This window comes from Gadus morhua, chromosome 5, assembly GCF_902167405.1.
Source record: "Gadus morhua chromosome 5, gadMor3.0, whole genome shotgun sequence".
Lineage (NCBI taxonomy): Eukaryota > Metazoa > Chordata > Actinopteri > Gadiformes > Gadidae > Gadus > Gadus morhua.
Genome location: NC_044052.1, coordinates 19,447,284 through 19,460,245, shown reverse-complemented (window position 1 = coordinate 19,460,245; position 12,962 = coordinate 19,447,284). Strand labels below are relative to the sequence as shown.

Below are 12,962 nucleotides of genomic sequence, written 5' to 3'. Positions count from 1 at the left end.
ACAGACTCTTCTGAAAGTCTCAGCCCTACATTTACTCTGACTTTCTGTCTCTAAAGAGACACAGGTGCACATCTGCTAAACTAAACTGGACATCATTTGAATAGCCACAGCTCACTGCTCACAGAATACGTTTAAAGTAAAACATATTTTAGCGTTTATCGGTTTGGTCTTTGACTCATAGACAGACATTATGAATATGTTACTGTTTTCCCCACTCAGCATGCTAGGGTTCCTATGTCTTGGTGAGGGATACTGAATTTATTTTGAGGCGTAATTTTCTATCTTTCTGAGATTGTATCTGCAGAAACCTGGACATCTCTCTGAACTACTATTATATGAAGTGACAGAAAGTCAGTCTGACACACATGGGTCATTTCAGCAGCAGTGGCTCTATGACTGACACTGGTCCACTGAATACAGTGAACACACTTTACAAGGAAATCCACACAACCAACACTTTGCTCATTCAGTGATACACATCATAGCCTCCCCGAAATTCAAAATTTGTTTGATGAAGATGGCAGAGGTTTTATATGCTCATTAGAAGCCACATTAATTCGAAAATACAGAAGATAAACGATAGTAAATGATGACAAGGAAGAATTTATTCTTTATATCTTTATTAAATGTTCAATATGTGACCAACACAAGGAACTGGTAAAAATCTGAAGGCATAACGTTAATGAATCAGACATGTTATATTAATGTAAATAATCAAAAGCTGCAGGGCCACCTGAGACAGAGATTCATAGAGCAGACGTGTCAGAGGAGATCTGTATCCTCCAGTACCTCCATGCTGGAGCCTCTCTACTCTGAACACTCTCCAGGATTCAGGGTTTGAGTGACAGGCTGCGTCTGGCCATTCTTACTGGCCTCACAGCTCACTGAGCCCGCCTTCCTCCACTGGTCTGCAGGGAGGGTCAAGGTGCTGCTCCAGATGTAGTGGCCATCTTTCCCCAGGACCCCCAGGCTATCTGACACCCCCCCAGACCTGCTGCTGCCCCCCACCTTCCAGCCAAGCTTCCAGTCTGAGGGGAAGCCCCCACTGGCCACACACACTAGTGTAGCACTGCCCTGCTCCAGCTCCACTCTGGAGGGAGGGAGGACGCTCAGCGTGGGCTGCACCACTCCCACTGGAAGAGAGAGAGAGGAGTGGACAACAGGCTCAGTTAACATCAGCCCTCATAGGAACACAGAGGGAAGGGACAGCTTCCTGTTCACCAGCAGTTGGTGACATTAAAGAGGAAGGAAACCATTGTGTTTAAAATCTATTCATTAAAACTGTAACATGTTTATATTTTAAATGATTGAAATTCAAAATTTAGCATTTTATTGGGTTAACATTAATTGACTTTACCCAAGTTTGAATTTCTTCAAACTTAAATGTGACCCATTTGACAATTAAATAAATGAACAATGCCATAGCAATAATGAGGTTTTTCATAAAATACATTATATTGTAGAACATATGGAACAAATTAAGTGAAATTTAAAAGACAGCACCCTGTACGACGATATATTTACACTTTTTACTCATCTTAACATCCGAAAAAGAATTTAAAACAACAGAAAAGTATAAAGTATTAAGATTATCACGCTTATTATAATTTAAAGAAAGTTAAATATGCCATGCAAAGAAAAGTGTCCTTGTACTTACAGTCAACGATGAGTTTGGTGCCTCCACCAAAAGTGACCCACAGTGATACAAACTCATTAAGAGGCTGTACAAAAACCTCCCGCACATTAAAGACTCATCTCACTGACACACGAATACTGGCTTCTCACTAGAATGGATGTTTAGTCGATATTTATTTCACTGTATTATTATAATCAATACACATTAATTGTTTAAATAGATTTATTTTCATAACATTTTTAAACGCAAAATTACAAAAGGTTTATTGTTTTAACACATGCCTAATAACGTGACTGAATAAAAAACCTTCAAGCCAATGTTATATTCATGCATTTATTTTAAACAGAACAATATCTTTTTATCTATTATTCTGGTTTTAGGTAATAATAAATCTAAATTAGAGAGTCAAAGGATGTCATACAAACCAAGATCGGCTTCAACCAGATAAAATGTTATGCATTTTAAATTCCAATAGTTTAGAGTAAATCTGAATACATATTCCAATGGTGTGTGTAGAAGAGATACAGCGGTCCTCCCAGAATGTCTGCAGTCACTCTCACCCCCAGTCTGGTGAGTGGAAACAGGTCATTTCCATATAGAGGAAGCTTTGCATGCTCAGCTGAAACTGGGGTTCTGAGAGGGTTTAAAGTCCTCTGAGTTCAACACTGCAGGACTCAGAGCTGTCACTCAACACCCCAGAAACCGTGGCAACCATGAATCACCTTGCCCTCCTTTTCTGGACATTGGTCTGTGGATCCTTAACAGGTTGGTTCATTCTACTCAGTCAAAATGTGGACCCCCCTTCTCTGTTTGCTTGTGTTTTCTATAGGATAACTCAATGTTTGGTTTGTTTGTTTTCTACAGGAACCAGCAGTCAGGTGACTGTGACTCAGACACCAGTAGTGTCCTTTACTCCAGGATCCACAGTCACTCTGACCTGTAAAACAAACTCAGCGGTTCACGGTGGTAATGAACTACACTGGTACCAACAGAAACCTGGCGAAGCCCCCAAGCTCATCATAAAATATATAAACACACTTGTATCACCAACACCAGCTCGGTTTAGTGGCAGTGGAAGCAGCACTGACTTCTCTCTGACCATCACCGGCGCCCAGCGTGAAGATGCAGCAGTTTATCACTGTCAGAGTTTCCACTATCCTAACAGTGTTCATGTGTTCACACAGTGATTGAGAGCCGTACAAAAACCTCCCTCAGTCACACTGCGTAGACACTGAGCTGTTACAGCAGGAACCTGCTGCAGCTGCTGAGGGGGAAGAGACTCTGACACAGAGCGCTGAGCACAGAGCTGGCTCTAACCAGGGGCCTCAACCAAGAGCCAGCATTAGATTCCTCAGCATTATTAAACACACAAGTACTACCTCAACTACAATATTATACATACAACTACTACCTCAACTACCACGTGTTACACACTATACTTCATCTACCACGTATGACTTACAACTACTATCTCAACTACTAAATAGAACGACTACCTCAACTACCACGTATATCATACAACTACTACCTCAACTACAAGATATTACACACTACTACAACAACTACAAGATATTACTCACTACTACCTCAACTACAAGATATTACACAGTACTACCTCAACTACAAGATATTGCATACAACTGCTAATTTAACTGCCACATATTACATGCAACTAAAACTTCAACATATTGAATACATCTACAACCTCAACTTAGACATATTACATTGCCTTATTTATTTTTTTATTTATTGTTTTGATTGTTTTAAAATATAATATTCCATATTTTTGGTTCTGTTTCTCCCACACGTAAAGCAGCTTGGGTCCTAATGAAAGGAACGACTTTTTCAATATTACTATGAATCGAATCAAGCCTGCTATATATTTAATAAAACCTGTAGTGGAGTTCAGGGAATCAGTCTTTACTGTAATGGCCTTGGTTTGGAACAAGAGGGCGCCATTGAGCTGGTATGGAGACAGGTATGCATAGTATGCTTTCGCTGGATTCTCCAGAGACTCTTCTGAAACTCCCAGCCCTACATTTCCACTGACTCTCTGTCACTCAAGAGACACAGATGCACATCAGCTAAAGCTGGACATCATTTGAATAGCTACAGCTCACTGCTCACAGAATACGTTTAAAGAAACACATTTTTTAGCGTTGTCGGTTTGGTCTTTAACCCATTATTAATATGTAACTGTTTCCACCACTCAGCATGCAAGGGTTCTTATGTCCTGTTGAGAGATACTGAATGTCTTTTGAGACGCAATTTTACAAGTTTCTGAGTTTGTATCTGCAGATACTGGAACAACACTATTATATGAAGTGACAGAAAGTCAGTCTGACACACATGGGTCATTTCAGCAGCAGTGGCTCTATGACTGACACTGCTCCACTGAATACACTGAACACACTTTCCAAGGAAATCCCCACAAACAATACATTGCTCATTCAGAGATACACACCATATCTTCTTTCAAAATGGTGGGGAAATAAGTTTGATGTAGATGGCGGAGGTTTTATATGCTCATTAGAAGCCACATTAATTCAAAAACACAGATCATAAACAATTGTAAATTATTACAAGAAAGAATTTATTCTTTTCATCTTTATTAAATGTTCAACCTGTGACAACCTGTGACAATACAAGTACTACCTCAACTACCACGTATCACACACGAATACTACCTCAACTACAATATTATACATACAACTACAACCTCAACTTCAATACTTTGTATACAACTCAAACGTCAACATATTGAATACAACTACAACCCCCCCCCCCCAGTAAGAAGACAGAGTCCTGGTTGGGGACTTCAGCTATGGACAGAGCCTTTAGGGTGGCTGCCCCCACTCTGTGGAACTCGCTCACCGGGAGATCCTCAACGCTGGATTCATCTGCATTTTCACAAGCTGCCTGAAGACCCACTTACTGGGCCTGGACTTTGGAACATGATCTATTCTTATTGATTAATTTATTTATTTTTTGATTGTTTGAAAATATAATATTTCATATTTTCTTGTTCTGTGTCCCCAATACTTAAGGCAGCTTGGGTCCTGATGAAAGGAACGACTTTATTTGTATAATTATGAATAGAATATAGTCTGCTATATATTTCATAAAACCTGAAGATAATTTAGTTCATGTAATCAGTCTTTATTGCATACCGTTGGTTTGACACTAGAGGGCGCCATTGAGCTGGTATGGAGACATGCACGCATGGTGCTTTCCCTGGAATCTCCAGAGACTCTTCTGAAAGTTTCAGCCCTACATTTCCACTGACTTTCTGTCACTCGAGAGACACAGGTGCACATCTGCTAAAACTGGACATCATTTGAATAGCTACGGTTCACTGCTCACAGAATACGTTTAAAGAAACACATATTTTAGCCATGTCGGTTTGGTCTTTTACTCAGACAGACATTATGAATATGTTACTGTTTCCCTCACTCAGCATTCTAGGGTTCTTATGTCTTGGTGAGGGATACTGAATGTTTTTCGAGCCGTAATTTTACATGTGTCTGAGTTTGTGTCTGCAGAAACCTGGACATCTCTCTGAACTACTATTATATGAAGTGACAGAAAGTCAGTCTGACACACATGGGTCATTTCAGCAGCAGTGGCTCTATGACTGACACTGCTCCACTGAATACAGTGAACACACTTTACAAGGAAATGCACACAACCAACACTTTGCTCATTCAGAGATATACATCATAGCCTCCCCTCGTGGGGAAATTTGTTTGATGTAGATGGCAGAGGTTTTATATGCTCATCAAGCCATATTAATTCGAAAATACAGAAGATAGAATTTAGTAAATGATGAGAAGAAAGAATTGATTCTTCATATGTTTATTAAATGTTCAACATGTGACCAACACAAGCAACGGGTAAAAATCTGAAGGCATAATGTTAATGAATCAGACATGTTCTATGAATGTAAATCATCTAAAGCTGCACTGCCACCTGAGACAGAGAGACATAAAGCAGACGTGTCAGAGGAGATCTGTATCCTCCAGTACCTCCATGCTGGAGCCTCTCTACTCTGAACACTCTCCAGGATTCAGGGTTTGAGTGACAGGCTGCGTCTGGCCATTCTTACTGGCCTCACAGGTCACTGAGCCCGCCTTCCTCCACTGGTCTGCAGGGAGGGTCAAGGTGCTGCTCCAGATGTAGTGGCCATCTTTCCTCTGGACCCCCAGGCTATCTGACACCCCCCCAGACCTGCTGCTGCCCCCCACCTTCCAGCCAAGCTTCCAGTCTGAGGGGAAGCCCCCACTGGCCACACACACTAGTGTAGCACTGCCCTGCTCCAGCTCCACTCTGGAGGGAGGGAGGACGCTCAGCGTGGGCTGCACCACTCCCACTGGAAGAGAGAGAGAGAAGTGGACAACAGGCTCAGTTAACATCAGCCCTCATTGGAGCACAGAGGGAAGGGACAGCTTCCTGTTCACCAGCAGTTGGTGACATTAAAGAGGAAGGAAACCATTGTGTTTAAAATCTCTTCATTAAAACGGTAACAACATGTTTATATTTAAAATGATTGTACTTCAAAATTTAGCATTGTATTGGTTTAACATTAATCGACTTTACCCAAGTTTGAATTTCTTCAAACTTAAATATGACTAATTTGACAATTAAATAAATGAACAATGCCACAGCAATAATGAGGTTTTTCATAAAAAAATAAACAAATCTAACATATGCAGTGTATTTTAAAAGTCAGATCTCTGTACCACAATATATTTACACTTTGTCCTCAGCTTATCTTTAAAAAAACCACAAGAAATTAAAAATATAGAAAATTCCAAAACATAAGATTATCACCCTTAATTATATTTAGAGAAAGTTAAATATGCCAGGCAAAGAAAAGTGTCCTTGTACTTACAGTCAACGATGAGTTTGGTGCCTCCACCAAAAGTGACCCACAGTGATACAAACTCATTAAGAGGCTGTACAAAAACCTCCCGCACATTAAAGACTCATCTCACTGACGCACAAACACTGGCTTTTCAGTAAAATGGATGAATTAGTCAATATTTGATTCATTGGAAATATTATAATTAATATATAGTAATTTTATGAATGTATAGTAATTTAATGAAATACATTCATCATTCATTTATTGTCATAACATTTTTAAAGGCTCTTTTACAAAAGGTTTATTGTTTTAAAACATGTCTATTAATTTGACTTCATAAAAAACCTTCAAGCCAATGTTATACTCATGCATTATTATGTACAGAACAGTATGTTTTTATCTATTATTCTGGGTTCAGGTAATACTGTAACGACAATTTATTTCAAACAAATAGAAAGTTAAAGGATTTCATACAAACCAGGATTGGCTTCAACCAGATAAAATGTTATGCATTTTAAATTCCAATAGTTTCCATTAAATCTGAATTTGTATTCCAATGGTGTGTGTAGAAGAGATACAGCGGTCCCCCCAGAACGTCTGCAGTCACTCTCACCCCCAGTCTGATGAGTGGAAACAGGTCATTTCCATATAGAGGAAGCTTTGCATGCTCAGCTGAAACTGGGGTTCTGAGAGGGTTTAAAGTCCTCTGAGTTCAACACTGCAGGACTCAGAGCTGTCACTCAACACCCCAGAAACCGTGGCAACCATGAATCACCTCGCCCTCCTTTTCTGGACAGTGGTCTGTGGATCCTTAACAGGTTGGTTCATTCCACTCAGTCTAAATGTGGACCACCCTTCTCTGTTTGCTTGTGTTTTCTATTGGATAACTCAATGTTTGGTTTGTTTGTTTTCTACAGGAACCAGCAGTCAGGTGACTGTGACTCAGACACCAGTAGTGTCCTTTACTCCAGGATCCACGGTCACTCTGACCTGTAAGACCAACCCAGCGGTGTACAGCAATTCTCTACACTGGTACAAACAGAAACCTGGCGAAGCCCCCAAGCTCATCATAAAATATATAAACACACTTGTATCACCAACACCAGCTCGGTTTAGTGGCAGTGGAAGCAGCACTGACTTCTCTCTGACCATCACCGGCGCCCAGCGTGAAGATGCAGCAGTTTATCACTGTCAGAGTGCCCACTATCCTAACAGTGTCTGGGTGTTCACACAGTGATTGAGAGCCGTACAAAAACCTCCCTCAGTCACACTGCGTAGACACTGAGCTGTTACAGCAGGAACCTGCTGCAGCTGCTGAGGGGGAAGAGACTCTGACACAGAGCGCTGAGCACAGAGCTGGCTCTAACCAGGGGCCTCAACCAAGAACCAGCATTAGATTCCTCAGCATTATTGAACATACAAGTACTACCTCAACTACCACGTATCACACGCGAATACTACCTCAACTACAATATTATACATACAACTACTACCTCAACTTCAATACTTTGTATACAACTCAAACGTCAACATATTGAATACAACTACAACCCCCCCCCCCCCCCCCAGTAAGAAGACAGAGTCCTGGTTGGGGACTTCAGCTATGGACAGAGCCTTTAGGGTGGCTGCCCCCACTCTGTGGAACTCGCTCCCCGGGAGATCCTCAACGCTGGATCCATCTGCGTTTTCACAAGCTGCCTGAAGACCCACTTACTGGGCCTGGACTTTGGAACATGATCTTTTCTTATTGATTCATTTATTTATTGTTTGATTGTTTGAAAATATAATATTTCATATTTTCTTGTTCTGTGTCCCCAACACTTAAAGCAGCTTGGGTCCTGATGAAAGGAACGACTTTATTTGTATTGTTATGAATAGAATATAGTCTGCTATATATTTCATAAAACCTGAAGATAATTTAGTTCATGTAATCAGTCTTTATTGCATAGCGTTGGTTTGACACCAGAAGGCGCCATTGAGCTGGTATGGAGACATGCACACATGCTGCTTTCCCTGGAATCTCCAGAGACTCTTCTGAAAGTTTCAGCCCTACATTTCCACTGACTTTCTGTCACTCGAGAGACACAGGTGCACATCTGCTAAAACTGGACATCATTTGAATAGCTACGGTTCACCGCTCATACGTTTAAAGAAACACATATTTTAGCCATGTCGGTTTGGTCTTTTACTCAGACAGACATTATGAATATGTTACTGTTTCCCTCACTCAGCATTCTAGGGTTCTTCTGTCTTGGTGAGGGATACTGAATGTTTTTCGAGCCGTAATTTTACATGTGGCTGAGTTGGTATCTGCAGAAACCTGGACATCTCTCTGAACTACTATTATATGAATCGACAGAAAGTCAGTCTGACACACATGGGTCATTTCAGCAGCAGTGGCTCTATGACTGACACTGGTCCACTGAATACACTGAACACACTTTACAACATCCACACAACCAACACTTTGTTCATTCAGAGATATACATCATTGCCTCCCCACGTGGGGAAATGTGTTTGATGTAGATGGCAGAGGTTTTATATGCACATTAAAGGACAATTCTGGTATTTTGAACATTAAGCCCCCTTTCTGGTTTGTTTAGGATGAAATAGAGTGGGTGACACCGAAATTTTAACTATTAGTCCTTTCTCGGGTATTTGGCTCATTTTGAATCGCTCCTGACTGCTTCACAATGGTTGTCTGTGTGCATACACCAACCCGTCAACCCAGCAACCCTGAACGTTCGTTTTCAAAAATGTGCAAGTAACCGAGTGGTTAGTGGCATTCGTGAAGTTTAAAAAAAAAAATATCGGCGCAATATATGGTTTCCATCCGTGTTAGTTGCTAAATGGAACTATTTTTTCAGATACCTCACAACCGCATATAAACTTCCGCACAAGGTCCCACTCCGTGCAGCACCTACTTTCGACTTCCGTCGGCATCTGCCTGCACTTCCCACAGGCACGCCACCCGCCCGTGATCCTGGGGACCGCTTCATCCGGAGCTTCAGGCGCCTCCGTAGCCCTCGCCTCCATCTCACGTAGCTCCTCCTGGGTGAATTCTGGGTAAAACGATATCCTCTGCCGTCTAACTCAAAATCGAGTGCGTCCTCCAGAAGCCACCTTTCATAATCCATTTTCAGTGATTTTCTATGTGATTTTCCCTAATCCGAGGTGCCCACGGTACAAGACTTCAAACCAACGTAAACAGCCCACCTTTCCGGTTCGGCGGAGTAATATCATCGTGCAGTAATGAGTCTTCCAACTGAAATCAACTGGCGATAAATGTGCAATAAAACACGACAGAAACCATGTATTGCGCCGATAATTCTTTTTTAAACTTCACGAATGCCACTAACCACTCGGTTACTTGCACATTTTTGAAAACGAACGTTTAGGGTTGCTGGGTTGACAGGTTTGTGTATGCACACAGACAACCATTGTGAAGCAGGCAGGAGCGATTCAAAATGAGCCAAATACCCGAGAAAGGACTAATAGTTCAAATTTCGGTGTCACCCACTCTATTTCATCCTAAACAAACCAGAAAGGGGGCCCAATGATCAAAATACCAGAATTGTCCTTTAAGCCACATTAATTCGAAAATACAGAAGATAAACGATAGTAAATGATGACAAGAAAAAATGTGTTCTTTACATCTTTATTTAATGTTCAACATGTGACCAACACAAGCAACGGGTAAAAATCGGAAAGCATAACGTTAATGAATCAAAGACGAGTTATATTAATGTAAATCATCTAAAGCTGCATTGCCACCTGAGACAGAAACACATAAAGCAGACGTGTCAGAGGAGATCTGTATCCTCCAGTACCTCCATGCTGGAGCCTCTCTACTCTGAACACTCTCCAGGATTCAGGGTTTGAGTGACAGGCTGCGTCTGGCCATTTTTACTGGCATCACAGCTCACTGAGCCCGCCTTCCTCCACTGGTCTGCAGGGAGGGTCAAGGTGCTGCTCCAGCTGTAGTGGCCATCTTTCCCCAGGATCCCCAGGCTATCTGACACCCCCCCAGACCTGCTGCTGCCCCCCACCTTCCAGCCAAGCTTCCAGTCTGAGGGGAAGCCCCCACTGGCCACACACACTAGTGTAGCACTGCCCTGCTCCAGCTCCACTCTGGAGGGAGGGAGGACGCTCAGCGTGGGCTGCACCACTCCCACTGGAAGAGAGAGAGAGGAGTGGACAACAGGCTCAGTTAACATCAGCCTCATAGGAGCACAGAGGGAAGGGACAGCTTTCTGTTCACCAGCAGTTGGTGACATTAAAGAGGAAGGAAACCATTGTGTTTAAAATCTCTTCATTAAAACGGTAACAACATGTTTATATTTAAAATGATTGAACTTCAAAATTTAGCATTTTATTGGTTTATCATTAATCAACTTTAAACAAGTTTGAATTTCTTCAAACTTAACTATGACTAATTTGCCAATAAAAAATGAATGAATAATGCCACAGCAATAATGAAGTCTTTAATAAAATGCCTTATATTGCAGAACATATGTTACATATTTAGTGTAATTTGAAAGACAGAACTCTGTACGACAATATATTTACACTTCCTCCTCAGCTTATCTTCCGAAAAAACTACATGAAATTTAAACTATCGAAAAGTAAAGAATGTGAAGATTATCACGCCTAATTAAATTTAAAGAAAGTCAAATATGCCAGGCAAAGAAAAAAGTGTCCTTGTACTTACAGTCAACGATGAGTTTGGTGCCTCCACCAAAAGTGACCCACAGTGATACAAACTCATTAAGAGGCTGTACAAAAACCTCCCGCACATTAAAGACTCATCTCACTGACACACTAACACTTGCTTTTTACTAAAACGGATGAATTAGTCGATATTTGATTCATTGGAAATATTGTAATTAATATATATTAATTGTATGAATGTATAGTAATTTAATTAAATATATTCATCATTCATTTTTAAAGGCTCACTTTCAAACGGTTTATTGTTTTTATTAAGTCTATTAATTTGACTTAATAAAAAACCTTCAAGCCAATGTTATATTCATGCATTTATTATAAACAGAACAATATGTTTTTATCTATTATTCTGGTTTTAGGTAATAATAAATCTAAATTAGAGATTCAAAGGATGTCATACAAACCAAGATCGACCTCAACAAGATAGTGTTGTGCATTTTAAATTCCAATAGTTTCCAGTAAATCTGAATTTGTATTCCAATAGTGTGAATCTAGAAGAGACACAGCGGTCCTCCCAGAACGTCTGCAGTCACTCTCACCCCCAGTCTGATGAGTGGAAACAGGTCATTTCCATATAGAGGAAGCTTTGCATGCTCAGCTGAAACTGGGGTTCTGAGAGGGTTTAAAGTCCTCTGAGTTCAACACTGCAGGACTCGGAGCTGTCACTCAACACCCCAGAAACCGTGGCAACCATGAATCACCTCACCCTCCTTTTCTGGACAGTGGTCTGTGGATCCTTAACAGGTTGGTTCATTCCACTCAGTCAAAATGTGGACCATCCTTCTCTGTTTGTTTGTGTTTTCTATTGGATAACTCAATGTTTGGTTGGTTTGTTTTCTATAGGAACCAGCAGTCAGGTGACTGTGACTCAGACACCAGTAGTGTCCTTTACTCCAGGATCCACAGTCACTCTGACCTGTAAAACACAACCAGCTGTTTACAGATGGAGTGATGTACAACAGGGTATATATTGGTACCAACAGAAACCTGGAGAAGCCCCCAAGCTCATCATAAGCTATATAAGTACCCTTGTATCACCAACACCAGCTCGGTTTAGTGGCAGTGGAAGCAGCACTGACTTCTCTCTGACCATCAGCGCCGCCCAGCGTGAAGATGCAGCAGTTTATCACTGTCAGAGTGCCCACTATCCTAACAGTGTCTGGGTGTTCACACAGTGATTGAGAGCCGTACAAAAACCTCCCTCAGTCACACTGCGTAGACACTGAGCTGTTACAGCAGGAACCTGCTGCAGCTGCTGAGGGGGAAGAGACTCTGACACAGAGCGCTGAGCACAGAGCTGGCTCTAACCAGGGGCCTCAACCAAGAGCCAGCATTAGATTCCTCAGCATTATTAAACATACAACTACTACCTTAACTACTATGTATTACATACAACTACTATCTCAACTACCACGTATAATATACCACTACTACCTCAACTACCACATATTGTCTACCACACCTTCTCTGGCCAAAACATCCCCCTTTCCACATCCGTCACCAACCTCGGTGTTAAAATGGACCCACAACTTAATTTTGACACCCACATCAAACACCTCTGTAAGACAGCATTATACCACCTCAGGAACATCGCCAAACTCCGCCAATCACTCACCCTAGCTGATGCAGAGAAGCTCGTCCATGCCTTTGTCTCCTCCAGGTTGGACTACTGCAATGCACTCCTCATTGGGATCCCTGGCAAGAGCATCCAGAGGCTCCAATACATTCAAAACA

At 41.4% G+C, this 12,962-nt stretch overlaps 3 gene segments (V, D, J or C); all 3 read right to left on the bottom strand.

Moving 5' to 3' along the window:
• Positions 1-600: 600 nt before the first annotated feature.
• LOC115543620 (Ig lambda-2 chain C region-like) lies at positions 601-4,833 on the bottom strand. The segment is given in 3 exon segments: positions 601-1,133; positions 1,658-1,709; positions 4,807-4,833. Coding segments are annotated over 3 exon segments (405 nt in total).
• Positions 4,834-5,475: 642 nt separating this feature from the next.
• On the bottom strand, positions 5,476-6,561 carry LOC115543489 (Ig lambda-2 chain C region-like; the record flags this gene model as incomplete). The annotated part of the segment is given in 2 exon segments: positions 5,476-6,005; positions 6,528-6,561. Coding segments are annotated over 2 exon segments (360 nt in total), but the record flags the coding sequence as incomplete, so codon positions are not given.
• A 3,581-nt stretch (positions 6,562-10,142) lies between these two features.
• On the bottom strand, positions 10,143-11,245 carry LOC115543491 (immunoglobulin kappa constant-like; the record flags this gene model as incomplete). The annotated part of the segment is given in 2 exon segments: positions 10,143-10,674; positions 11,212-11,245. Coding segments are annotated over 2 exon segments (360 nt in total), but the record flags the coding sequence as incomplete, so codon positions are not given.
• Between the last annotated feature and the right edge of the window lie 1,717 nt (positions 11,246-12,962).